This window comes from Pomacea canaliculata, linkage group LG14 (assembly GCF_003073045.1).
Source record: "Pomacea canaliculata isolate SZHN2017 linkage group LG14, ASM307304v1, whole genome shotgun sequence".
In the NCBI taxonomy this organism is placed as follows: Eukaryota; Metazoa; Mollusca; class Gastropoda; order Architaenioglossa; family Ampullariidae; genus Pomacea; species Pomacea canaliculata.
The window spans coordinates 8,746,523-8,772,791 of NC_037603.1; the positions used below are offsets into that span (position 1 = coordinate 8,746,523).

The 26,269-nt window shown below is 37.2% G+C and overlaps 1 protein-coding gene and 1 long non-coding RNA gene across 3 annotated transcripts; one reads left to right on the plus strand and one right to left on the minus strand.

The window, feature by feature from the left end:
- Nucleotides 1-25: 25 nt before the first annotated feature.
- LOC112554791 lies at nucleotides 26-4,813 on the minus strand. Of its 2 annotated transcripts, none has more exons than XR_003097319.1 (4): nucleotides 4,705-4,813; nucleotides 4,241-4,345; nucleotides 3,788-3,903; nucleotides 26-2,769 (listed from the first exon to the last, which is right to left on the minus strand). It is a non-coding gene; the product is annotated as an uncharacterized LOC112554791 (long non-coding RNA). The 2 variants fall into 2 exon arrangements; XR_003097318.1 differs by having other exon boundaries at nucleotides 26-3,549.
- On the plus strand, nucleotides 4,740-25,127 carry LOC112554790 (serine/threonine-protein kinase PAK 2-like). Its single transcript, XM_025222823.1, is given in 19 exon segments — nucleotides 4,740-4,842; nucleotides 7,077-7,242; nucleotides 14,205-14,281; nucleotides 14,988-15,094; nucleotides 17,214-17,321; nucleotides 17,323-17,374; nucleotides 17,633-17,694; nucleotides 17,952-18,056; nucleotides 18,475-18,547; nucleotides 18,550-18,617; nucleotides 18,619-18,650; nucleotides 18,957-19,078; nucleotides 19,081-19,139; nucleotides 19,748-19,840; nucleotides 20,386-20,485; nucleotides 20,724-20,820; nucleotides 21,247-21,346; nucleotides 21,814-21,951; nucleotides 22,355-25,127. Coding segments are annotated over 18 exon segments (1,542 nt in total). The 5' UTR covers nucleotides 4,740-4,842; nucleotides 7,077-7,177; the 3' UTR covers nucleotides 22,439-25,127.
- Nucleotides 25,128-26,269: the final 1,142 nt, after the last annotated feature.

Sequence of the window (26,269 nt, forward strand, 5' to 3'; positions counted from 1 at the left end):
CTATTACCACAGATGTGTGAATATTTATGCTTTTGCATAATTTTCCTGGTCATTAGGTGTGTGTCTATACTTGTATTCATAAATGGTGCAAACTGGTAAAAATGCACATTATAAAACAAACAAAAAAAGTTTAATTAAGCTGTGGAAAATGGTATTTGGTGGAAATGGTAATATATGTATATCTTGTGGCAATTCTAGTAGTATACAGAGAGTGATGTCCCTTTTCCTTACTGGATGGGAGGGACTAGCCTTTCATTACTTCATTTTTTGACCTGTCATAATCCTAGTACTGTGTTGGACCATGTTTCTTGATTGTGAATTTTGTTTTTCTTCTTCATCTTCAGTTGATCCGTTGACTAACAGTCCTTCCTATCACACATCTCAATCCAGTTTCCTGTTTGTGCATGTCAGCAGCAAGATGAAACATACAATGACGTGGCAAAACTTCTTGACGACTCAAGGCAGAAAACTTGTCTACAGGTTGTGTGACCTGCAAAGCTTTATCCTAAACATGCTTGATCTGTTTTGTTTCTTTTTTTATGTCTTCTTCGATAACAATTACAGATCTAAACTCTAAATCTTGACAGTGAAATATGTCGCCAGGTCGCTCAGACAAATCTGACTGACTACTGTACTTTATGTCTTTCTTAAAACTAGGAGCAGGTAAAGTTCATATAGATTTGAGAGTGACAAGAGGCTAAAGACAGACGAAAGGTATTTAGACAAATCAGTAACAAAGCATTGTGCTTGTTCCTAATCTCAACTGTCTGGTGATCCACCAGCAAGTCAGCCTTACGACATCACCTCCTCACTATTGTCAGAAAATAAGACGAAGGTCACTCTTAACATCATTGAGTCATCATCATCACACTTGGTCATCATGCAGTTTGACAGTGTTGCCTGTTCCTATCAGCTATATACTGTGATAGTCAAAGGTCACAAATATACAATTCACAGTGCATCTAACTCAGCACTTGCCAACAGGACTGCAGGTGGCTGTTAAACGGATTGATCTAGATTAGTTCTCTTATGTACAGAAAAAAGTTGTATTAACCAAGCAGTTACAAGCTGAGACTATTCTCCCACATTAGTGTAGCTTCATCACCATGAACTGTGGATAGTCATGCCTGTTATGGACTCTGGTTTTTGCTGTGATTGCTTGCTGCATACCTTTTTTCACAGCAGGACTGCCAGAGCTAACGGTTACATATATCTTGCGGGATGTACTGCATGCTCTGAAATACTTGCATAGCAGACATGTCATGCACAGGGGCATGAAGGCTAGCCATGTTTTAATAACAGCTAGTCGACAGGTGTGTCTCACTTGCCTCCACAACAAGGGGGACAATTAACACCTGCAATCTGTGACTACTCCCAACATGCTGTTGATTGCCTGTAGTAGTTCAGTCTGGAAATTCTTTAACAAAAGAATCTGGCTGAATGCAATACGAAATTTGACATTTACAGTGTGGGCATTTTGGCCTGTAAGCTGGCCGATGGACAGGCACCATTTATAGGCATGCCTATTACTCAGATGCTGCTAGATGACCATCACAAATCCAGATACAAGTACAATCTCGATATAAATAATTTTTTAATCTAATGAAATAGAAGTCCGCAGTGAAAAAGTTCTATTATAATGAATTTTATGCGGGGATGTGACATATCATAGGCCAGGTTGTTTACCCAGTTTCCTGGAGCAGTGTGCATGAATGTAAAGAAAAGTGGGGTCTGTTGCGGAAGGGTGTTCTGTCTGCTGGAGAAACTGTCAACAGCACATAAAAAGACAATTTAATATGGAATAGTTTCAAGCAAGCAGTGTCAGCTCAGATGCAAAAGCTTAGAATGTCATTGCAACTGATGTGAAAAGGAAGAAGAAAGATGCAACTGACGAGTTTGACATGATGCAGTTAAAGCTATCAATGATTCTCAAAGTCCGGGACTAAATAAACCTTTGATGACTTTATCTGTCATGCATACTACTTTGGTCTTGGTTTGCCTGCACTCTTAATTGATCGTACTTAGCAAAATTGCTTAAAAACTCGTCGCGGAAGCAAATTCACAGGAAACCAGCATGGGACTAAAGTGCAAGAAAGTGATCTTAAAAAAGTTCTAGAAAAGAAATGAGATCACATTCATGTAACTGGCTGAATACAGCAAGAAAAAGCTCTGTAACTTGCAGCGTCCCTCCAATAAAGTGACTTTTACCAGCATTTCCCTGAACAGCTTCCATGCTAAGGTACAGCATTTGGACGAAATCAATAGCCTTGTAACCAGGTAACCTATGTTACTGTTCAATAATAACTCAAGATATGAATTGGTACCTTTGTATGATGATCTGCTGACAGATATCTGGACCAGCCAAAAATGACTGCCTTTTTCAAGAAGCAGTAGATTCTGGTTTCTATTATGTATCAATGAGCATGCATTACTTACATATGTTATATGGCATTTTTATGTGGTGTTCAGATTTGCCAGCTTAAGAAATTTTGTCTTGAAATTTTGATTTTTTTTTTTGTCCTTGTCTCATTTGCAGTAAACATGTATAGTTTCAATTCTCTCCCACCCCTTCTGTGTTTCATTTTGCACTTCTGCTTCTGTTTTAGTTAAAAAAAAGATATAAGTATGTAATAAAGCTAAAATTTGAAGATTGGAAGCGGGCTAGTTTTACGTGGGGCACCATGGACAATACAATACATCTTTATTGTCTATGTCTGGTTACAACAGAGATAGAAAGTTTTCTTTGTTGCTGGGAGCTCCCACAGTCAACTGCAAAAAATATACATAATAAATTTCATGACACAATTGTCAGATGCACTTCCTCTTACTCTCTTACACACACACACACATTCAGACTAGGTACATATGGGAGATCTGTTTAAGAGTGCTATTGAGGTCGGTAAAAATGACTTGGCAAAGGCACTCTTCTTGGTGACCACTTGCTTCCATCTATGGCCGGAGGGTAGCAGTTGAAAATGGCGATGTAGTAGGTGAGAAGGGTCTGTGATGATGCTGACCGCTTTTAACCTCACAGCCCTGATGATTAGTTCACCTAAAGGTCTTTGTGGAGAACCAATGATCTTACTGGCACTCTTGACCACCCTCGTCAAACAAGCTTTATCTTTGACAGAGAGAACGCCAAACCACATCGATATATTAAATGTTATGATGCTCTCGATGAGGCTGCGATATACTAACTCGAGGATAGGGCTACTGACACCAAAATTCCCAATTGCCTCAGCAGGAACAGGCGCTGATTTGCTTTCCTGGAAACAACGCTGGTGTTTTCCTGAAAGGACAGTTTGTTGTCTAGCACTGTGCCGAGGTACCTAAAACTTTGCACCTGTTCTATTACCTCATTATCAATAATTATGGGGGTGTGGACAGGTTGATATTTTCTTCTATCAAGGACCACTTCCTTAGTTTTGGAGACATTGAGCACCAGGAAGTTTTCTTCAAACCATGAGTGTAATTTCTGAACCTGGAGGAAATAGCTTGCCAGTGACTCCTCATCCTTAGCCTAGCAACCAATGCCATATCGTCTGCAAACTTAATGATAGGAAACAATTTGAGAATTTCCTTCCTGACTTCACTAGTATAAACAGAGAACAGCATATATATTATATGGTTTACTTTTGGAGTGAGTTTTATGGGTGTAAACACTTTTCCTATCAAATTATAAAGCTGTTATTATCTTGCATGTATGTACAATGATTGTGTAAATAAAAGTGTAGAGATACAAACTGTTTACGTGATGTGCTCACACATATATAAGCGCTTGACTCACCTCATCATTTTTGGGATAGAGGCATGGAATGAGATTGCCTTAAGTTAATTTTATATACAGTGGAATCTCGATTATCTGGTCTTCAATTAACTGTGCATTCGGTTATCCAGGATCGCCTTTAAAAAACAAAACAAAACAACTATATAAGACATCAGATCAGGACCGCCAAGAATTCAGACTTCAAGATGTACACTACGATCGAGTGTCACGGCTTAAGATTTCTTTGTCGATGAGTTTCTAAGAATTATTCGTAAAAGACTAAAAGTAATTAGCATCTGTGCACCAGCCACACGAACCCTTTTTTAATGCGAGGCAGTGGACTCGTTCCGAACACTCGATCTCCCACTTTTTTCCAAATTCAGACGACTGCTATTCGTCACTAAGTTTTGACAATTGTCTTCTGCTTTAACGCTTTTTTTTGTGTGTGTGGAAAAGATTGTGTATGGGTCGCACCTTCCGTGAAGACGACTCCTTAGATTAAGTTAATTGCAAGTTAATTGGCGTCCGCACCTCGAGGTAAGAAAGCGGCTTCGTGTGTTGGTGCCGCAAAGTCGGGGTCTGGTGCGAGAGTGACAGAAAAAAAAGATGCTATATATAATTGTCATTTGCTACAAATTGTTGAATGTGCCGAAAAGTGGAGTCAGTTGCTAAATTTTTATCGCAAATGACACTGGCCCAGGCCCCCACGTACCGCTAAAGCCGCTTGATCTGTATCAGCCTTTGTAACAGCTATTATATGTAAATTGTTATATCTTTTATATTAGCTGTTATAGCAGCTATTCTAGCAGCTACTAAATATAAATTGTTAAACATGTAGCAGCTACTATATATATATAAGCTGTTATAGCACTAACATATATTTATAACAGGTATTATATACAAGCTATTGTATATAAATATTATGACAACTATATTACAGCAGCTGTCCTAGCAGACAATCGAGAGCACCGATCTCTCTCGTTCTCGCGAGATCACACCAGTGGCCATCTTGGATATTGACTTCCTGAAGCTGCATCTCCACTCAAAACAAACGTCATACCTTTAACTTCTGCGTAAGTATGTGTATGGGTGTTTGACAGAGTTTTGAGTAAATTTGAATGCCAACACTCACATATTTGGCATTAACGAGTTAGACGTGTACTGCACCGGCAGTGTGATGCCGGTTTTCGTGCCAAGTTTAAAAAAGGCAACTTGTCTGCTGCCGGAGTGCTAGACGCTCCTATTCAGCCAGTCAATAATGAGTCATCATGCGTTTCTCTTAGTCCTGTCAAAAGCTCCAATTGAAAAAAAAGTTTTTAATTCATATTTCATATTTTTGCCTTTTAATAAGAATTGGTTGTTGCAAGTGCAAAAACTATCTCAATTGTGAAACGGGAAACTGTATGACCGGTCTCTGACTTGGACAGGTCGGGTAGGTATTTTATTTACATGATCTCGTTTTTAGGCAGCATGCTTTGAAGTTGATAACTCGGTCCGTAGCGGACATTCTTATACCGCAGTTCTGTTTCTAGGCATTTGATTTCAAAGCATTTAAAGTTAAAATAGTCTTACTACATGGTAGAGTCTACAGAGGGACCGTTATTCCATAGGCCATCACTATCCTAGACTTGTCGGATGACTTTATCATTTCATTTTTAGTTTTCCTAAAGTCTTATTTCCTGTGCCCAGTATTTCTGCGGTCAACCGACCATATAGTTAGTACAAAAAAAAAAATTAAAGTATATGACATAATAAGTTTATAAAATATTAAGTATTCATGTTTGTGTCAAAAATGGCATAAAAATGGTCTATCCGCTTCTGCCCATGTAGCGAGACAAATGCACCAACCGAGAATCTTATTCCAAGTGAGGAATGCAGACGCTGGGTCTTCTAGTGTTGCTGAATGATTTAGCAGACATTTTCTTGGTATTTTTTTTCAAAACCAAAAATAAATCATGAGTTGTATGTGTTTAGCTTTTTCATGCTATTTTTATTTAAATTTGACTTGTAGTTACTTGTAGTAACTCTTTAGCAGATGATCAAACACCAACTCGCACAGTGATATCAAAGGAAAATAGTGCACTGTCCACATCTCTTTGCAAGCTGTAATAATTTGAACTTAAAGTTTCCTGTGTTTCTCAACTGTTAAATGAAATTTTGTTGTATGCACAGACCATTGGCTCTCGCTGAGAGTTCGGTTCTGTCCTAACAACAAGATGCATACCTCGCTTGGAACGAGATTCTTGGTTGGAACATTTGTCTTGCTACACCACATATTTAAGATTTGTTCCAAGTTAAAGGGTAAATACATGATATTCCTACTGGCTTGTGTGAACTTGTTGGTTTTGAGCAGGATTCACCCTAAATCACACTATGATTTATTTCATTCTATTTTTGAGACAGCACCACATTCAGCAATATAATTAGTCTGTAAGGTTTCCTAGCTATTAATTATATATGATTCTATCACCTTTTACCACTGTAGGATTTTTTTAACTTGCACTATCTGCTACACAACACATTGTTTAATGAAATTATTAAGTTCTTGTTATTGATCACTACTTAAGGGTTTTTCAAACTTAAAATCTCAATTTTGTGTCTAATGATTAACAAGGTATCAAATTAAGCATATGGCCTACCTTTACATTGGTAAGTGTGAACCAGTTCCAACATGTTTATAGTTTTTGAAACTAGGAAGTTTCATCTTATCCTCATTATCAAACTGTGTCATATATTAACAGTTTATAAAATGTAAGTCATAGTTGTGAGGGACAGTAATAATATAACTAGAACTAGTTCTGAAGCACTTTGAGAAATCTATAGGAGGGAACAGAGGAGGCATCAGCTTTAACCAGTCTAAGAAATATTTGTCATTCTATTTATATATTATCAAAGGGCTGTTTGGGATGTTAATAATCATTAGTGAGTTATTTATGTTTGTTGTGGAAGAGGTGTTTTTACAATTGGCCATGTTACTAATACATCTTTGTTGCCAGCTTTCAAATTGTTGTAAACTGCCAACAGTCTGTTCTGGTTTTTACACAGAGGTATAGATATTAGCATGCCCAGCCTATAAGTTGGACATGATATTGTTTTTTTTAATTTAGCTGTACAATTTTCTTTGGAATGCATTTATTGGATCACGGCACGAAACATAGTGGGTTTTTTTTTTATTCATACAGTGCCTATTGCTATTTAAATTTTAATGCAAGATTTTATAAAATATTGCACACAAGGTTGAGTAAACTTATTTTCTGGCTGGCATTAGCAGTTGAGATAGTACATCAATAAACACAACCCTCCCCATTTCAGCAGAAGAACGTCTTTGAGGATAGTCACTCACCAGAGCAGTAGTCTTTACTGTTGGCTGCAACCTTCCAGGGAGACAAGTTCTCCGGTAGATCACTAGACATGTCTCAGCTACTTGAGGAGGGGGAAAAGCCACCAGCTCCACCTGTGAGACATGAGAGCACCAGGTAAGTCTGGAGCCTTGGGTTATCTATTAACTTGGTAACATTTAGATTCTCCATATGTCCTGCCTTGCTGTCATATTTAATAAAGTGTTTTCTGAATTTTAAATCATCACATAAAGAAAATTTTATAAAATCCTTTTAAAATGTGGTTTGGCAGTATGATTTAGAAAACTTGAAAGAGTTTTGTTAGTGATCTCAGCATAAAAATATTTGTAATAAACCGCACATGAAACATTTTTTGTTACCCAGATGTCAATGACATACTTTATCATGCATAAAAACATGACATCAGGAATAATAGTCATAACATTAGTGTGCACTTTTTTTTTCTTTTTGCTATTCAAAGATCTCCAATATTTTTTCTTGAAAGGGTGGAACCTTAAAACTTAGGGTATGAAAATTTCTTGGATTTTATGAATGGGAAACCCTGGAATATCTCAATTGTCACTGTGCAGTGAAAGTATTCTTTGGTTCTCCACTTTCTTTATTCTGCAAAAGTGTAACATCCAGTTTTGTTTCCTTGTGTTAAGTGGTACAAGATCAAGATTTTTTTTTTCTTGATGCTATACAGTTGTGTCATGTGTTAGCCATCAGTGGTACATGACCATTATTATTCTCAAGCTAACCATGTTAGCTCTGGAGGATTAAAGCATCATAGGTGACAGATTTTTTTCTTTTGCAGTCATATTACCAATGTTAACATACATGGGCAGGGGAGGACTTATAAGTAGTTATTATCAAGAAACAGACACAACACAGTATCTAATGATCCCCTAGGGGTACTGTTTTCACTCACAGTAAAAATGATTAGACATCCTTTTCCTTCTCTAAACTCATTGTTTGTGATTTCTTTGACTGTGCCTAATTCTGAAGCCTTCAAATCTGACCTTAAAACTTTTCTCTTTAAAGAAATGTCTTGCATAATCAAGAATGCAGTTCAGGCCACTTCTCAATTCTTCATTCTTGGTGTTATCAGTTTGCTGATGCTTATGTTTCTGTATGGTTGACTGTTTGGTTTGATTCTTGTCTTTGATTCTTTGCGCAAAACATTGAGCTGGTGTCCACATGAGAAAATGGGCTTTATAAATTCCATTATTATTATAGTATTCAAAATATTAAATGTGAATTATAATGTTAATGAGTCTTTCTCTGGTATTGATGCCATGTTCCGCTCTCATCTCAGGCATGCTGTTCTTTCTCTGCACGTGGCATCTGTTTACAGGGCTGACTGCCTTGTGATATAGCCTTAGGTGCTGGCTCCGCATGAAACTCTCCCCCCCTCCCCCCACCGTTATGATGCCACCATAGTTGAAGCACATGTATTGACTGACATCAACTTGGTAGGAATCACTCTGTCATCAAGATTCTGGCCCATTAGAAAAACTAGAACAAAGAATTCACAGTACCTCAAGAATCTTTCATTCTAGTTGGCATTGTCTAAGCTAGTGTTGCAGAAATCTAGATACATCTCTTCACCTCTGTAAGTTGAAACTTACAGTCCAGAAAGCAAGTGACTCAATTTTTGCAATCTGTGACAAAGAGACACTATATCTTGTGCATTGTGCAAATGTTTAAATAATCTGAACATGGAAAATGATTGGTGTATCAAAATGATTGCATTTGGGATGTAAAAATTTAACAGCTTTCTGATTCTGTTTCTTACCAGGAATAATCGTGCCATTGAACTTTAGGTAAATGTGAGATGTTGTGTTTAATATCATCAATAGTAGATGACATTTAAAGTTGTTGGATGCTGGCTGTACTTTAAATGTAAGGTGACTTCTGACCATGAGTGACAGATATGCTGTCTTTATGACTTGCACCATTTAATCATACTTTGAAAAGGTCATATGACTGTTGTGCATGTTTTAATCCACCACTACTTTATAGATTCTCCTGAGGTAGGAAATGTATTCAGTGAGTGGAGTCAGATAAAGACAGAGTTCTAGAAGGGAAGATAAAATTAGAAAAATAGATGGTAGATGCATGTAGTGTGAAAGATGCTTACTGTTTAGTATTTTTTGTGTGTGCCATGGTTCTTGCCTGATAAATATAGTTGTGGAGTGAAATATCGTGTACAGTTTAATGATTTATTTTTTAGGATGCACAGGTTCTTGTGGGTTGACATAGTTGCATAGTGAAATATGTAATTGTAGAGTGAAATACAGCCTAGGGATTTGTCTTTCGTGCACAGATTGAAAATACCCATAAATGTTTTTTCTGGAGCAAGTGGATCAGATTTTGGAATCATATATGTGGCCTTTGAGCTAAGAGAGGCTAAATATAGAAGAAAGTGCAGATAAAATATTAGAGTGCAATGCTTCTGTGTCTTAACGAATACTGTACATTGAAAGCTTGAAGAAAGGGATGATAGCTTATCCTCCCTTAGGCCTTTAGGGACTTGTGAGCAGATGATAAAGAGAACATGCACAGAGATATGTCTATTTGAAGGAGAAGCAGAAGAGTTTGTGTGTGTGTGTGTGCACTGTGTAAAGTGTTTGTGTACTAATCTCTGTATGTGTGTCTGTACTGTATGTTCGACACAAAAACAGAAAAGTAAGTCTGTGGATCTGTTGTGGCACTGTGCTGAGCAGTTCGATGGGATGAAAGTGAGATGTAAATCAAAATTTACCTTTCAGGCCATAAGAACTATGTTCCTTAGTTGCTATTCTTTCCTTTAGACTTTATTTAAACACTTCTGACAAATTCCACTTGATAGCTTTTGCTGGCAGTCAACTTGAGTGTGCTAAAATGTAGACCAAACTTTTGATTAAATCATTTTGATCATATTTGTGTTAATTAAATCCCAAGCTTAACAAATAGGCATTTAAGATTGTGATATTTTAAATGAATACTTTTCTCACGAATCATTTATTTCTTATATTGATCTTTTTGAATTAATCCAGCATTCAGCTTAGATGCTGATAGAATTAGTAATCTTTTCATTTTATCATGTTTTAGGGTTAGTGGTCTGTCCATGGTAAAAACATGAAGAAAATTAAAGGAATGTGCCATAGTGTTCATATAATAGACTTTGACAAAACTTTCACAAGCATAGAGATTCTTTTAGCAAAAAAAAAAAAAATTACTCAAGGGTTAGTTAAAACCAATCAATATATCACAGAGGTACTTGTTTAATAGATAAATAATTGCACTTTAAATCAGAGAATAGGAAGAGGATTACATCTGCAATAGGCTGGCTAGACTGCACTTAGAGAAGTGATCTAATAGAGGGCTTGTAATTAAGTGGCAGTAGGCTTACCTCATGTATGCTAAAGACAAGTTTTAGAATTGTCAGACATTGTTTTGGCTGATGAGAGCAGTTAGCCTACAGTCACCACATTCTTTGATACGAAAAAAATAACCAAAATATTGCAGTGTGGGTTAGACTGGGTTTGTAAAGAATTTTCTGTTTTTTAAAAGTTTATATACATGGGTAGCTCTCATGGCCCCATCTCCTCATCTGCCCTCTCAAAAAATCAAATACTGGTTCTTATTCTTGCATTACATCTGGAATGCAACAACAAAAAAAACCTAAAAGCAGCATAAATCCTTTCCCAGCTGACACCTCAATTTGTGTGTGTGCTAATTTTTATTCTTCCAGGTTGAAGGTCACAGGACAAGATAAGAACAGCAATGTTAATCATGGCAACCCAAGATTTTACCCTGGCACTTCACCCAGGTTATAACAAAGTTCATCTGCCTTACTTGCTTTGCAGTAATCATTTACTCCTTATCAGCACTGCCTTTGCTAGCAATTTCTATATGCATAAAGCAGTATCAATACATAATGCTTAGAGAGAAATACAGATTCTTACCCTCCATGTTTATCACCTTATTAGATCTTAATTATTTTCTTGCTATTTATCTCCATTATCTATTTCAAACCTACATGATATAATTTTGTAGTGTTTGCATCACATCATTAAATTGCATATTACCTTTGTCGATAACATTTAGCAAGGTTTTTCACATTGTCTTCCCATCTGTCCACTAGTGATGACTTAACAGCAGAGATAATAGTGGGTGCACAGCTATTTTATGGCCCACCATGCAAACAGGAAAATATTGACTTTCTGACCAAATTGTAGAATCATATTAATGTAGCTACCATGAAGGGTTTTCCTTTTTTGTGTTGCTTTATTGTTGCTTAATATTTTACACGTGGATACCTCCAGGCTTTATTGCTTGCTTTGCGATGCTGCTTAATGATAAAAACTTTTGTTACTTCACAAAGCAGTTTTTCAACTATGACATTGTTTAATACAGGATGCCACCTAGTTATTGAAGTGTTCAAGCAAACAAGTAATTAGTGCAAGACCTAAGAAAGCAAGCTGTTGGAATTTTGTTTTGTTCAAGAATTTTTTCAGTTTATAAAGAGTTTGCATGTTGGCTGTTAGGGCTTCAAGACTTTATGCTAAGTAGACATTTTAAAAGAATGGGTTCTAGCAACTGGTAGTTTTTCTTCCAGTTTCAGTATGGATTTGCTCATCACATTTTTGGATTTTTGTTCAGATTTTGGATCTTTAACATGACTATGGGTCAAAATATCAATACTTCCACTGCAAGGCAAATAGAGTTAGACCCTTTTACAGAAACAAACACTTGACGCTTTTTTCCTGTATCTTTGCAAATTCTTGACAGAAATGCTTGATATTTATATAAGGTACATGCATTAAACAATAGTTCAAGCAAGTTTGAATGTAGACTAAACTATACCTTCAAGATGAATGCTCTGTCCTCCACAACTCATTTTGCTCTCTTAGATGATTTTCTGAGCGAAATTATTTGTGATTTTGAAAAAAAACCCCGAATCTTACCTTAATAAATTTGACTGCTAAGAAAAACAACTTATGAGCACAAATGTTAAGATATGTAGACTTGCATTTTAATGGTGTATATATTGTACAATATGATATAAATTTAGTATATTTAATTTAACAGATACACAGCAAGCAAGATAATACATTTGCTGCCTACATTGTGGTACCTGAGAATGAATGTGTTGTGCATTATCACTAAAGGATAACATATTTTGAGAAACATGTAGCATTGCATGACCAGCAATGAGATGGTGCCTAGCCAGCTGTAAGGTAACATTGCCTTACTAGCAGGGAGATAGTGTCTAGCCAGCTGTAAGGTAACATTGCCTTACTAGTGAGGAGATAGTGTCTAGCCAGCTGTAAGGTAACATTGCCTTACTAGTGGGGAGATAGTGCCAAGCCAGCTGTAAGGTAACATTGCCTTACTAGCGGGGAGATAGTGTCTAGCCAGCTGTAAGGTAACATTGCCTTACTAGCAGGGAGATAGTGTCTAGCCAGCTGTAAGGTAACATTGCCTTACTAGCAGCGAGGTAGTGTCTAGCCAGCTGTCATAAGAGCCAGTCATGGTCTGTTAGGTTCAGATCAATGGGTTTATCCATGGACTTCAGCCAGATGGTTTGGCCTTCTACAGATACCTTCTGACCTATTTTCACATCAGTCCTCAACATTATTTTCCAATCATTTGGCTTGCTTTGTTTCAGAAAATGTTACCATGAGATAATGAAAGGCTTAAATACTGTATAGTTTTGAAAAAATGCTTAAGTGAATGAGCTTAATGTCAATCGTCGTTGTTTTAAGATGTACAACATATCTTAAAAAATCATGTTTGTCTTTGTTGTTACAGCTTGTAAAATCATGCCACCCATGTAGCATGCTTATGTTTTAGAGACAACCATATAGCATGGTGGGGTTGTTTAGGCACAACACTAGACAATCTCATTCCTTTAAAGCTATTAATAGTCATATTTGTAGCAAAAGGTTTAATCAGTCATTTTTATAGAAAAAAAATTAATAATAATTATTTAAATGATTGGTTCTTCTTGGCTTTTATTGTTAAAGTAACTTCAAAAGAAATCTTAGATTTTATCATTGACTCAGGCCTTTCTTAATGGCACTTAAAAAGTTTTGGGCACCAAGTGATGGCAAATCAAAATGCACATCTGGTTGCTATCATCTAAAATTGTTTATTCATATGTAGAATAGAAATCAAAGGAAATTTTACAGGAATAAGCCAACAATGTTTATTTAAAAGTATGTTGACATCAAAAGTAAAGTTCATGTAAAAACCTTGAACTTGAGTGTAATCAGATATATAGTCCAGAAATGTTTTAATGTGTATCTTAATTACACTAAAGCAGTGTTTGGGGTGTTTCTCTTGCAGCATCCTGGATACTTACCAATGTCTGCCCCACTTTAGTGTGCCAGTGCACATATTGCCAAGAAAGGTTGTTACAGTGTTAATAAGCCCCCATTTTAGTGTGCCAGTCCACATATTGTTCAGGGAAAGTTTGGTACTAAGCCATAAACCTGAATCCAGATTACTGGATTTGAAGATAACCAGTCAAGCCATAAAAACGTGTGTCACATTTGACCTGCAGAGAAATCATGGTTTTTGAGGGAAAAGAAGAAAATATTGATCTGATGTTACACTGTTCTCTTTTGCAATGGTTCCAGCCTGCGGCAATGGCTACTAGTTCTGTCAAAGCCTTAGTTTCCATGGACAAAAATTCATTAACTATATTTTTTAAAATATAGTTCATTTATATGGTCTTTAAATCTTCAGGATTTGGAAATGAAGTTAGAAAATGTATAAATTATAAATGAATGACATATGAGCAACAATTCTGAATATTTTTGGTGAGTTTTTATATATATATTTTGTATGTTCAGGTATGGACAATATAACTATTTGAGTGTTCATGCATTTTGTGTGAGAGTCTGTTCAAAAGAGAAAACTAGAGAACATTTTGAGCAGCACAAACATTTTATGGCTCAAAATAAAATTTGCAGAGAATGTGATAACAGATACATGCATTAAAACATCCAGAAAAAGTTTGCATTCAAAGTTGATTAATCTTCTGGAGAAATATCCCAAATGACCAGTGTGAAGTCTGATCAAGATGATTTTTTATGTTCTTGCAGAGAGACTTCATTGTCTCAAGAATATAAACCACTTCCAAGAGAACCAGATGAGAGAAAGAAGTCAAAAACCCCTAAAGGTTAGTAATCTTTCTGTGTGTGTGGGCGTAAGAGAAAAACTTAGGAAAAAGCATACATTCTTTGTGTGAGGGATGATTTATCTTCTGTAGTCTAGGTTGAGTGTGTAGGCAAGGACTTAGCTTCTTGTTCTTGCTATCTCAACACTAGAAATTCAACTCTTTGGAAGTGGTGGAAGTGGGGAGGGGAATTCCTTGGCTTTTTTATGTAATGCTATTTATAAATGGCAGTTATGGACAATAAATTAAAATTGTGTGAGAGATTTGGCTAGCCCAGTAAAAACAAAATCAACCAGCCAACCTGTTCTATGTGCAAGGATTTTCTAGCTCATGCATTGTACTAGATTTAATACAATAGAACTTTATTGCCTTGTGAAAGTGGCCTTTATAAGAAAGATAAGATTGTTAGAAGAAAAAGTTGATGCTGCTTTTTCATATTATTCATACAAAGGTGCATGTGAAACTGTTCATATTTATTTTGCTGCAAGGTCATTCAAATCTTATGTTAACATATAGTTATTATCAAATCATGTTCTGGCACGTTACATAAATAAAGTTTGTAACTATGGTGTCTTCTTTCTCAGTGCTGCTTGCAGGAAAAGAGCCATTGCTGGTAGTGTTAACAAAGACCATGGTGCATAAATGCTATCTCGGAATGACAGTTGTGATTGCTGTCTATGGATGACAGTTGTGATGATGTGTTTTTCAGGTGGTAAGCAGGTTAAAGTGCCAAATGACAAACCAGTCATTTCACCTCCCTCCAACTTCGAGCATACAGTCCATGTTGGATTTGATCCTCACACTGGCGAGTTCACAGTAAGTTGCTCAAGTGGAGCATGGCTAATATGAACTGAGTGGTCATAAAAGTCTTATGGATTTTATTTCTTAAAGGGATTTTAAAGGCTTGTGATAAGGCTGTGGCGATGGTCAAACGTTTCAAAAATATATTTAGTTACAATTACAGAGCACTAGAGCAAAACAGGAGAAATAAATGATTTGTTTCTCACTTAATTACCACTTATTAGCACTATTTTGGTTGCCGATGTTTATAATAATTGAAAAAAATCCAGTGAAATCAACCCATGTGTCCTTCCGCTGAATAACCACGATAGCTTCCCGAGATGATCAAGCAGAGGAGCCTCCTTGTGATGTCAGAGTTTTCTTGTGACGTCAGTCTCTGACAGGAAGTGTCTGTATCTGTATCATTGCGATGATTTGACGTCGTCTTTTTATTCGTATGACGCACTTTGTTTGTAAGGCTTGTAAGGCTCTGTCTTTTGGAAACTGATCAAAAGAAAATTTTGAATCTTTTCCCATTTTTTCGTGCGGCAATCGGGTGCAGCAAACATTCTCGAGGCATGGTTCTCCTATGGAAACCACATGTCATAGGGCACGTGATGGAGAACGAGACTTCATGGAGGCAAAAAAAGAGTCCTGTGTAATTTCTCTTAGTAAAACAACATCTACTGAAAACCTTCAACGTTTTTCACATGAACACACATATAAATAGACGAGATTCAACTGGATCCTACTCTTTATGCGATTCTAAGCAGTTTTATTTTGCCTTTAGAATCCCTTTAAGAAATGACAGAGAGAAAAATACCTAGTTTTAAGCAGGAAAGAGTTATGATAAAATGTTTGACTTTATTTTGTGTACCAGCTTCATGGTCAGTTGTATTCTCATTATTTTCTATTGATTATGGATTTTCATACAGTGAAGGCTTTTAAAGGCTAAGTTAATACTTTTCTGGGTTTTTTTTTTTTATTGCCAGCACAGATTTGTGTTATGAGATACAGGGTTCTTTACTTGAACTTGGGATGGTTTCTTTTCACACCTTGGGGTAGATATCTGCACCTAATAATAACAACAACAATACATTTATTTTGTGCAATTTCATCAAACATGCTCATTCTTTTTCACAATGGTAAATTGGAAACACAGAAGAATATCACAGCTAATAATAATAGCGATAGTTTATTCCTTATTTCTTCTTTGAGGACCACAGGGCCGCAACAACACCTCACCAGCGGACCCGGTTTTTGGCCCAGAATAATAACAATGCAGTACATTTATTTTGCGCAGTTCCATTAATTATATAAAGCTAAAATGGAAACAGAGAGATGCTACACAGCTATCCAGAGAAATAGTTTATGTGTCATAGAAATAATAACAGTTTCTGTATAGTGCTTTTTCAAAACACACAAAAAAAAGAAACATTTAGCAGTTTGCATGCAGGAGAAACCAAAAGTGCAGACCTAATTGTGCATAAACTGTCACTCTCCTTTATCTTGCTGTCATGTGCACAAGACACATCTTGACACGGCAGGGCAAAATTATTGATTTTGCAAAAAGTAAGTCTTGAGTTTAAATTTAAAGGAGGTCAAAGAGTTTGAATGGCTGTGGCTGATGGGTAATTTGTTCCAAATTGATGAAATTAAAAATGTATGAATGGTTTCAGCTATCGATTCTGACTGACTTTCTTTATCATGCACAACAGCAGATGAATGTGTGCTTTTTGTTTTCTTATTTTTACAGAAAGGGGGAGTGGATAAATATAGTCTTTAAGGGTTGATTATATGATGGGGCACAACTTTGATTGGAGGTGTTGGCATGCAGTTCTTTTTGTTTGTCTGGACTTGATGCTGGATGTAAACAGCTTCACTCATAGTTTTTGTATAGTGTTTCTTTCTTATTTTTTGATTCATTTTGTGTGTCTCTGTTTAGTTATGAAATAACATGCCATTTCAAGAGTGATATATAGTCTCTCTTATTTTTTTATGTACATATATTCAGTTGTGAAAAAATAACATGTAACATGCAGCTTCAAGAGTGATGTATATCATTCTACAATTAAATCTCATTCTGTGGTTACTGTTATGGAGTAGGAAGCACACAGATCATACAATACTGTTTTTGCTTCTGTTTTTTCAACAGGGTATGCCAGAATCATGGGCAAAACTGCTGCAGTCTGCCAACATCTCCAAGTCAGAACAAAAGCAGAACCCTCAGGCTGTGTTGGATGTGCTGAATTATTATGATACAATCTTCCAAGGAGCGACGCGAGTCCAAGTACATGCTGAATCTCAAGCCATCAAGTGTGTACCCTATCTTCCCTCCTCTTAGACTTACTGTAAGTTTTCTGTGGTTTCTTGAATTTTATTTTATCAGTTCTTGTGTAAAGATGTTGTATAATTAAAGTCCATTTTTTGTCCTATAATGTTTATTTCCTGACACTATGTAAATAGAGTGATTCTAAAAACATCAACATGAATTGAGTCGCAGAACACCTTGCTTCATGAATTCTAGTCTGAAATTTTCATTTAAATATGTGTGGATGTGCTGCTTTCTTGCAGGTGGCAATTCCTCCAAATCTAATATCTCTGATAAAGTGTCACCAACAGTCATTCTTAACCAGGTAATGCATGTGAATGAGCTTTTACAGAGCTAATTGAATAGTAGAGTTTAGTCAGAAAATAGATTTGCAAGGTTTTTCATTTTGATCTTCCATTGATAGGCATTGTTTAAATGTCATCTTTATGCCTTTTGTTTTGAAAAAAATTTGAGTGTCTGGCTGCAAAAGATTTTCACCTAAATACCATTCCTTGTCTAATAATAATATTGTCTTATTAGATGGGCAGTGACTGTAATCAGAAGTGCTTTGTTATCAACTAGAACAACCAAGAGCAGAAGGCAGTAGCAGCATCAGGAGAAGAGGAGGATGAAGAAGAGCCGCCACCTCCACCAATAGCAGCCAGGCCCGATAAAACAAAGTCCATCGTGAGTAGGGAATATAGCAAGCTAGAGACTATACAACCAGACAAGGCAGTGATGAGACAAGATCACTATCAGCTTTGACATTTTGTAGCTTTTCAGGAAGCAGGCTGCAGAAGAGTTGTGTTATATCTTTGGTAGTTGTAGTAACAAGCACTTCAGTAGACCTTACCTTCTAGCTCTAGACATCAACTTCTGTTTTTGTTTTCCTTTGTCTGTATGTACACATCAGGACCTAAGATTAGTTTGAAAACCAGTTTTTTCACAAAAGGAAATTAAGAAAAGTAGTGTTGTGGGTGTCATTGATTGATAAAATGATTTTCTGCTGCCTGATGTCACCTGTTGATCAGATTACCAAGCCTGTGATCTGTGATGTAGCAGGGTAGAGAAATGAAGCCTATTTGTCACTATACTGTTGAGACAGTATACCAAGCCTATTGACCAGGAAGACAAGAGTGGAGAAGGCGGCCCAGACAATAAGACTGAAAAGCCAAAGAAGAGAAGATGACAGATGAAGAAATCATGGAAAAACTGCGCACTATTGTGTCTATAGGTGATCCAAACAGAAAAATACACCAAGATGGAGAAAATTGGACAGGGGTTAGTCACAATGTGGCTGTTCCTTCTTTCTTTTCATAATTTTGTTCCTTCATTCTGACTGTTCAGTCAACTGAAACATCCAGAGCAGTGCTGCATTTATTTGTTGGCTGTTGACCGATAGAGCTTGCAAGATGTCGATCATTTATTTGTTCGCTTTGACCATTAGAGTTTGCAAGCTGTCAAATAATTTTTGTGATGTCAGCAAAATGCATGTCCCAATAAACTATGGTTGATCAAATTTTATTGAGAAGAGGCAAAAGATGCAAGGCTTAGTCCTTTTCTTATCCCGTTTTGTGCTGTTAACAGAGCATCAGGAACAGTCTTCATCGCTATTGAGGTTGCGACTGGCCGAGAGGTGGCCATCAAGACCATGAACCTGTCTCAGCAACCCAAAAAGGAGCTTATCATCAATGAGATCCTGGTCATAGCGGGAAAACCAGAACCAATATTGTAAATTACCTTGACAGTTACCTTGTGGCGAGGAATTGTGTGAGCTATTGATAATGTTTCACAAGGTCTGCCTGTGAGCTGTTGATAAGGTTTCACAAGGTCTGCCTGTGAGAAACTTGCAGTAAATGTTTATGTACAATTAGTGTATGCATGATAACCATTGCCCATGCGTGCTGTAACAGATATGTGCATTCATATAGGCTGTACCAAACAAGCACATTCATGCTGGCTGTAACTGGTAATTTAGTATCCTATGCCTTTATTCTGTCTCTTGTGTACAAGTAATTTAGCATCCTATGCCTTCCTGTATTCAAGTCACACCTGACAATTTTACTTATTTAGCAGGTTTTGCTTTAGCTTTTCAGCTAGTATCATATGCCTGTATTGTGTCTCTTGTGTACAGGTAATTGAGTGTTATATGTCTTTATTTATTCTTTGTCTATATTGTCTCTTTTGTACATGTAATTTAATATCCTATCCCTGTGTTGTCTCTTGTGCATAATTTAATGTCTTATGCTTGAATTGTCTTGTGCAAGGTAATATCCTATGCCTGTATTATGTCTCTTGTGTACAGATAATTTAGTATCCTTTGCCTATATTGTGTCTCATGTACAGGTAATTAGATCTAAAGTAATTATTACTGACAGGTAGTGATGGAGTTTTTAGCTGGTGGCTCCCTGACAGATGTGGTGACAGAGACTTGTATGGATGAAGGACAAATAGCAGCCGTGTGCAGAGAGGTATAGGAACACTGAAATGTTTTTTCTGGTTTTGGCTTGTCTTCCTCGCTGCATGTCTTAAGAGAGCCGAAGACAATCAGTTGTCCATTTTGCCATTTTATGCCACCTTACTATGGTATTTGTGGGTGGAGAAGAAAAGGAAATAACATTGTGTATACACAATATACTTAATGAAATCTTAATGTTATATGCAATTTCTGTAACTCTTTAAAGTAAAAGGGATTCATGGGCAAGTACAGTTTAAAATTTCTTAGGGTTAACTCTTACACTTAAGTAGTAAAATGGTTTACTTGCACGTACAATTAACTCGAATCCTCAGGGTTAACTTTTTATGCTTTTCTCATGTTGACAAGACCAGTGTTTGTGCAGTTTTTGACAAACTGTTCCGTTACTTTTTTAAAAATATATAATTTGAAATCTATTGCCACTGGATATCATTTGGTAAACATGTATACAGCAGAGAAATGTAGTGATGTTTAGTGAACGGTGTATTTCTAAATATGACCTTACATGTTCTTATTGTGTGACTGTGTTGTGTACTCAAGTGTTTGCAGGCCCTGGAGTTCTTGCATGAAAACCAAGTTATTCACAGAGACATTAAGAGTGACAATATCCTGCTGGGCATGGATGGCAGTGTTAAACTAAGTGAGTCAAGAAAACAGTAAGGCCAGAATGCACGTCTAAGACATATCTATTGGAATTTCATTTACCTCCTTCCTGCCCATCTCCTCTTCAATTTTATTTTCATGCCTATCTTTCTATTGTTTATTCCATTGCCTTTCAAATGAATGGCATTCAGTAGTACAGAAAAACTGTGTTTTGAACTAGAAGGCTTCTAAAGTTCCTGTACCTCTGTAAACATGTCTATTTCTGGTTGTTACAGCTGACTTCGGGTTCTGTGCCCAGCTGTCTCCAGAGCAGTCCAAGCGATCCACAATGGTAGGCACACCTTACTGGATGGCACCTGAAGTAGTAACCAGGTGAGTGCAAGTTGCACATACCTTTCGCCTTACCTCCTTACAGGTGCATTACTTTTATTCTAGACAAGCCAAATTAATAAGGGTAGTATTCAAACACTGGGTTAGTTTTTTTTTTTTAATAATGACAAATTTATAGCTTATTCTTTAAAAATATGTTTGTAGTGATAAATTTTCTATCATTAAACATTTTTAAAATGCAAACATGACAAAGCTGATTTGTTTGTAAACTATAGAAAATTGATTTGACTTTTGAAATGCAGTTCTTCCCATGAATGTCTGATCGTTATTCATCATACTCTAAGGGTGAGGAAAAGTCCATGTCTGGTTACAGCAGAAATAGGTTTAGAATGATGATGTGCCCTTTGTTCTTGGAACTGTGTGTACAGTGTATGCTGTGACACTGAGACATTTATCATATGATTACAGAAAGCAGTATGGCCCGACTGTTGACATCTGGAGCTTGGGTGTGATGTGTATTGAAATGATTGAAGGCGAGCCACCATATCTAAACGAAAATCCTCTAAGGGTGAGCTAAATGGTCACCTCTTTTGCATTGCATTCTAATATGGCTTCCAGCAACAATTATCTCTTGTCCTAAACCATATATTTGTAGAGAAACAAATATTATATTCTGATAGTCACAAACTTTCTAGCTTTCAGACAGTACTTGACTCATGAAATGGACATTACTGTTGGAAGAGAAGAAATTACACTGTTCCATGTGCACATATTCTTTCTGGCTCTTTTTTTTAGCGAGTGCCATGCACTTGCAATTTTTCTCAGAGCTTAGTATCATAGTGCAGAAAATTATATAAAGAATTGTTTAAAAATATAGTTTATCTCTGAGAAAACTATGAGCAGATATAGAATACTAATGGGATGTGTCACATAAAACTTGATGTAATGGTTGAGGACATGCCTATATATCCATTATGACAGTACTTTGACACCTTTCAGCATGTATCTGCAAAGTGCTGCACTGCTTTTTTACAGGCCCTGTACCTAATTGCAACTAATGGGAAACCGGAGATCAAAGAGAAGCACAAATTATCACCTGTCTTCCAGGACTTTCTGGATAAGTGCCTTGAGGTGGATGTGGAGAAACGAGCAAGTGCATCAGAACTTCTCAAGGTGGACAGTCGCTGCTCATTTATATTTGGTCGTCTCGTTGATAATTAGTCATCTTGTTTTGTGCCACAGGAAAGTCAGGGTATAGGGGACATAGCTTGTGTGTAGGTAACTGTACACAACATCAAAGTTTGCTGTTTGCTTGAGAGGGAGAGCAGAAGGAAATGAAGACTAATAGCCTATACAGATCAATATCTATGAGGTGATCATTAAAAAAATCTAGATAGGGGATGGGTTTTTTTTCGCAAACCTAGTGAGCTTAAAGCAGTTAACTAAAGAAATATTCTTTGATATATATTACAGCAATACCTCACAAAGTCTTTACCTAACAACAGTGAAAATAACCTATTTTAGGTGCATGTTTCTGTTTTATAATGGTGTCAGAGCTTTTTTTAATTCTTTGCAGCATCCATTCTTGAGACTAGCAAAGCCCCTCGCCAGTCTTGTGCCACTCATCCTTGCTGCAAAAGAAGCACAGAAAGGTCACTGAGTGCAGCCCAGGTTCTAACCAGGTACAGAAAGGTCACTTGCTGCAACCTTTTAAGACTGACAATATGATGGAGACTAATGGAGGGTCTGGAAGGTTGAGACCATATACTTGGAGAAGCAGAGAGAGAATCTGTTCAGAGACCAGATGTGATGTGAGCAGAAACAGATGTGATGTCATGCATGCATTTTGTCCTTCATTCTTCTTCATCTACTTACCTCTTCAGTTACTTTCTGGCCCACCATTACTGCTTGGTGGCATTTCAGTTTGGTTGTGACTGGATTCTGGAATACTGATCTGCAGAGGATATCACCAGGTAATGAGAAGTCTTAGAACTTGCATCACTGTCCTCCAGGGTATCACCAAGTGATGTGGAGTTGTAGAACTTGCATTGCCTTTTCTCGTGTTATTGTCACGGAATGTGGAGTTATACAACTTGCATCGGCATTGCCTAGGAAGAAGGACAAAGAGTTTTTAGTCTCAAGCCTGTGTGATGATGATATACTGAGGAGTGAAGTCGGATCAAGGTGCTGTTTTGTTTGCTTCCCCCTGCTCTTCCAGTTACAGCTGCCCAGAGATGCTGTGCATTTTGCAGGACATTTTTTTATTCTGTCTGAAACATCAGCGATCTGCTTTTGTCCTGAAATAATGGATACCTGTACCTTTTTGTTTCATCTTCAACCCACTGTGTCCAAGCAAAGTTAAGAAAGTAAGATTGACTAGGTATGCAAAATAGGACTTTTTATGGTGGTAATATGACTTTTTTCCCTAATGTACACGAGCAAAGCTTGTTAAATTCATGTTAAATGAATATGGAAATAGTTGTTATTGTCTGATTTATGACAATATTATGAACATATTAAGACCCTATTCTACCACGTTTCACGGGGAATTTTTGTGGTCTCATCTAAAGAAGACAGGCACAACAAGCTTAGGCTAATGTGAGTGAATGACATCTTGCAGGACTGTGTGAATGACTGTGACATCTTGCAGGACTATGTGAGTGAGTGACATCTTGCAGGACTGTACTATCCACAAGCTCCAGGAGGTTTGATTGAAGGGGGTGGGAAACATCCTTGGCAGCTTTGTGGAATCCCTAAGCAAGATATGATTTAACTGCTCAGATGTAGAATACAGACATGTAATTTGCTTAATTTTGTATGTTAAGAAGGTCTAGACAACACTTCTCTCTTAGGCAATATCAAATGTTTTGTTGGTGGGTGTGTGTGAGAGTGAATGAGAGAGAAAAGCAAAACACAAGGTTGGGTTGGTTACTATGAATGAACCCTATTTTAAAGTGTAATACTTTGAAGATTTCAGCATTTTTAAAGTCAACTGGTTTTTTTTGTACAGAAAAATGGGTTTATTATATGAAGGATGTTTTTTGGTTGTTACATTGGGGGAAATAAGGTCACTTGCCAGACAAGGGCCTTGAGATGAATCAGGCAAGTGATGAAGTTTCTGTGGATGACCTGCATGCATTAGCCATACATATACTGCAGATTTGTGACTGAGTTTGGAATATATGTGGCATTACCATTTGTGAAGACCAGTCATGTTGCAAAAGCCAAAAATGGAGGTAAGGCCAGTTACTGCTGCTGCGCTGCTGATAGACTGCTATTGAACCGACAGGGTGGCTATTGAAGCAGCAAGTCAGGGGATATTACTCTTACATGCATGTCAGCATTTGAACTGGTGATTGCTTTAGGAGTCATGTTTGTGTGTTGGTTTTTTTTTTTGGTCAATTTTTGAAATGTCTATGGAGGAATCACCCATTTTGTGGTTTGTGTTTCATTAGGAAGCCAACGATGCTTTGGATATGGTGAGTTGGTGTGATACCAATTATGTTTGAGAACAGTGTTCTAAAAATTTCATGGTGTTATGAAGTGCATGTTACAGAAGGGGTGAGGGGAGAGTTGGATGCTGTTGTGTGCATGTATTCTGTTATTTTGAAATAATGTACATAAGCATGCCAATTAGTTAGCAACTGTGTATTTAAACAGTGAAACACTATGCATCCTCCTCTTTCTCAATCTCATTGTGCTCATGCAGAAACGTATGCATTTCAGGCACATGTGTTTTTCAGTTTGTATCCATATTTCATTGCTAAATATTGCCATTCATACAGTCATATTATTTTAGAATAGCGAGACTTTCTTACAGCCAGATTTAAAAAATAATAGTTCAGAAGGGTATGGAGAATTTTTTCTGAAGCACAGCACTGCAGGTACTTGCATAATTGGTTTGGTGTATTAGTGTGCATGCGCTTTGGATTTTTTTTTTTTTAATTTGAGAACTGTGTAAATCTACACTTGAAAATTTGCTCTGAAAGTGGTGTAGTGAGATGGAGGCAGAGGAACTGTTTGTGAATGAGAGAATTTCTAGGCGGAGAAACTGTTTGTGAGATAATTTCTATGTGGAGGAACTGTTTGTGAGGCATTTTTGTAGATCATTTTGGTCTGTTTGGAAATGCATTTGCTCTTTCTCTTAGTGAATTTAGGTGGTAATGAGCTAAATATTTCAAAGTATACAAAGAATTCTTACATCTCAAAGCATGGACATTTTAGATACAGTCAAATCTCACTACTATGCCACCTACCTGGGACTGAGCAAAAGTGGCATAGTAGTGAGAGTGGCATAGTAACGAGGGTTCGTAAAAAACGGCTTTATTTGTTCAAGTTACCCGTCAGTCCAAAGCTCTCAAGAATCGTCGGCTGGCGCTAGCTGTCTCCTCTCATTCTCCCCTCACCTCTTCATCCACCACCCCTCCCAACCACATCCGCGCACCTGCATCCTGTCGCTAGTCGACCCCCTCCCGCTCTCCCTCTGTCACGTGGCTGTCACCCGGCCAGCGACCACCACCCCCTATCGCCAGCCTCCACCCTCCTGTGTGCGTGCTATGTTCCATCCCACCTAACTGCGATGTCCCACACTACCATATACAATTTATACATGTAATAATTGAGCACTGCACAGAATTTCACAACTCGTGCCTTTTGATAATCACACGATAGTGGCATAGTAGCGAGAGTAGGGGGTGGCATAGTAAATTTATTTTGCCGGGACCGAGCAAAAGTGGTATAATACTGAGAGATAAGATAAGAGATAAGAGAATACTTTATTGATCCCTAGAGGGCAATTCAGTTGCAGCTCGATTATATATATTAAACCCACAGGCAGTCGTGTTGCAGTCAATCATACCAGCTCGATTAAAGTCATACATGATCGCATGCACATCACATTCATAATCCATTCAAAGTCTGACGGCTGAAGCAACAAAAGACAGCCGCAGTCGGTTTGTCCTGCATGCAGGCACACTATATCGGCGACCTGATGGGAGCTGGACAAGTTCACCCAACAGAGCATGCCTGTCATCACGAGTGGCATAGTAGCGAGCTTTGACTGTATTTTAATAATTGAATATTTGTCTAATGATTTGAATATTTTAGAAATGTTAGTGATTGAATATTTGCCATATGAAAACAAAGACAAGAGGAAAGATGATCCGAGAAATTAAGTAGGTGAAATACACTTAGTGTTGTTTATGGACACTTTGGCATGGCTTGTGGGCAGGGTTTAGTGTCTTTGGCCTTGATAGGATTCCTGTTTGGCATTTATAAGGTTCCTGTTTGGCCTAGCTGCCATCTTTGTCTTCCTGTAATAGAAAAGAAAAGAATTCATTTCTTTGGCAAAGGACATAATAATGATGGCTACCACTTACTGAACAAATACCAAACACACACACACACAGACACTACATGCACTATTATTTGTACACCCCAGAAATGACTTCATCCACATACACATGCCATAACATAAGTTATACACTACTCA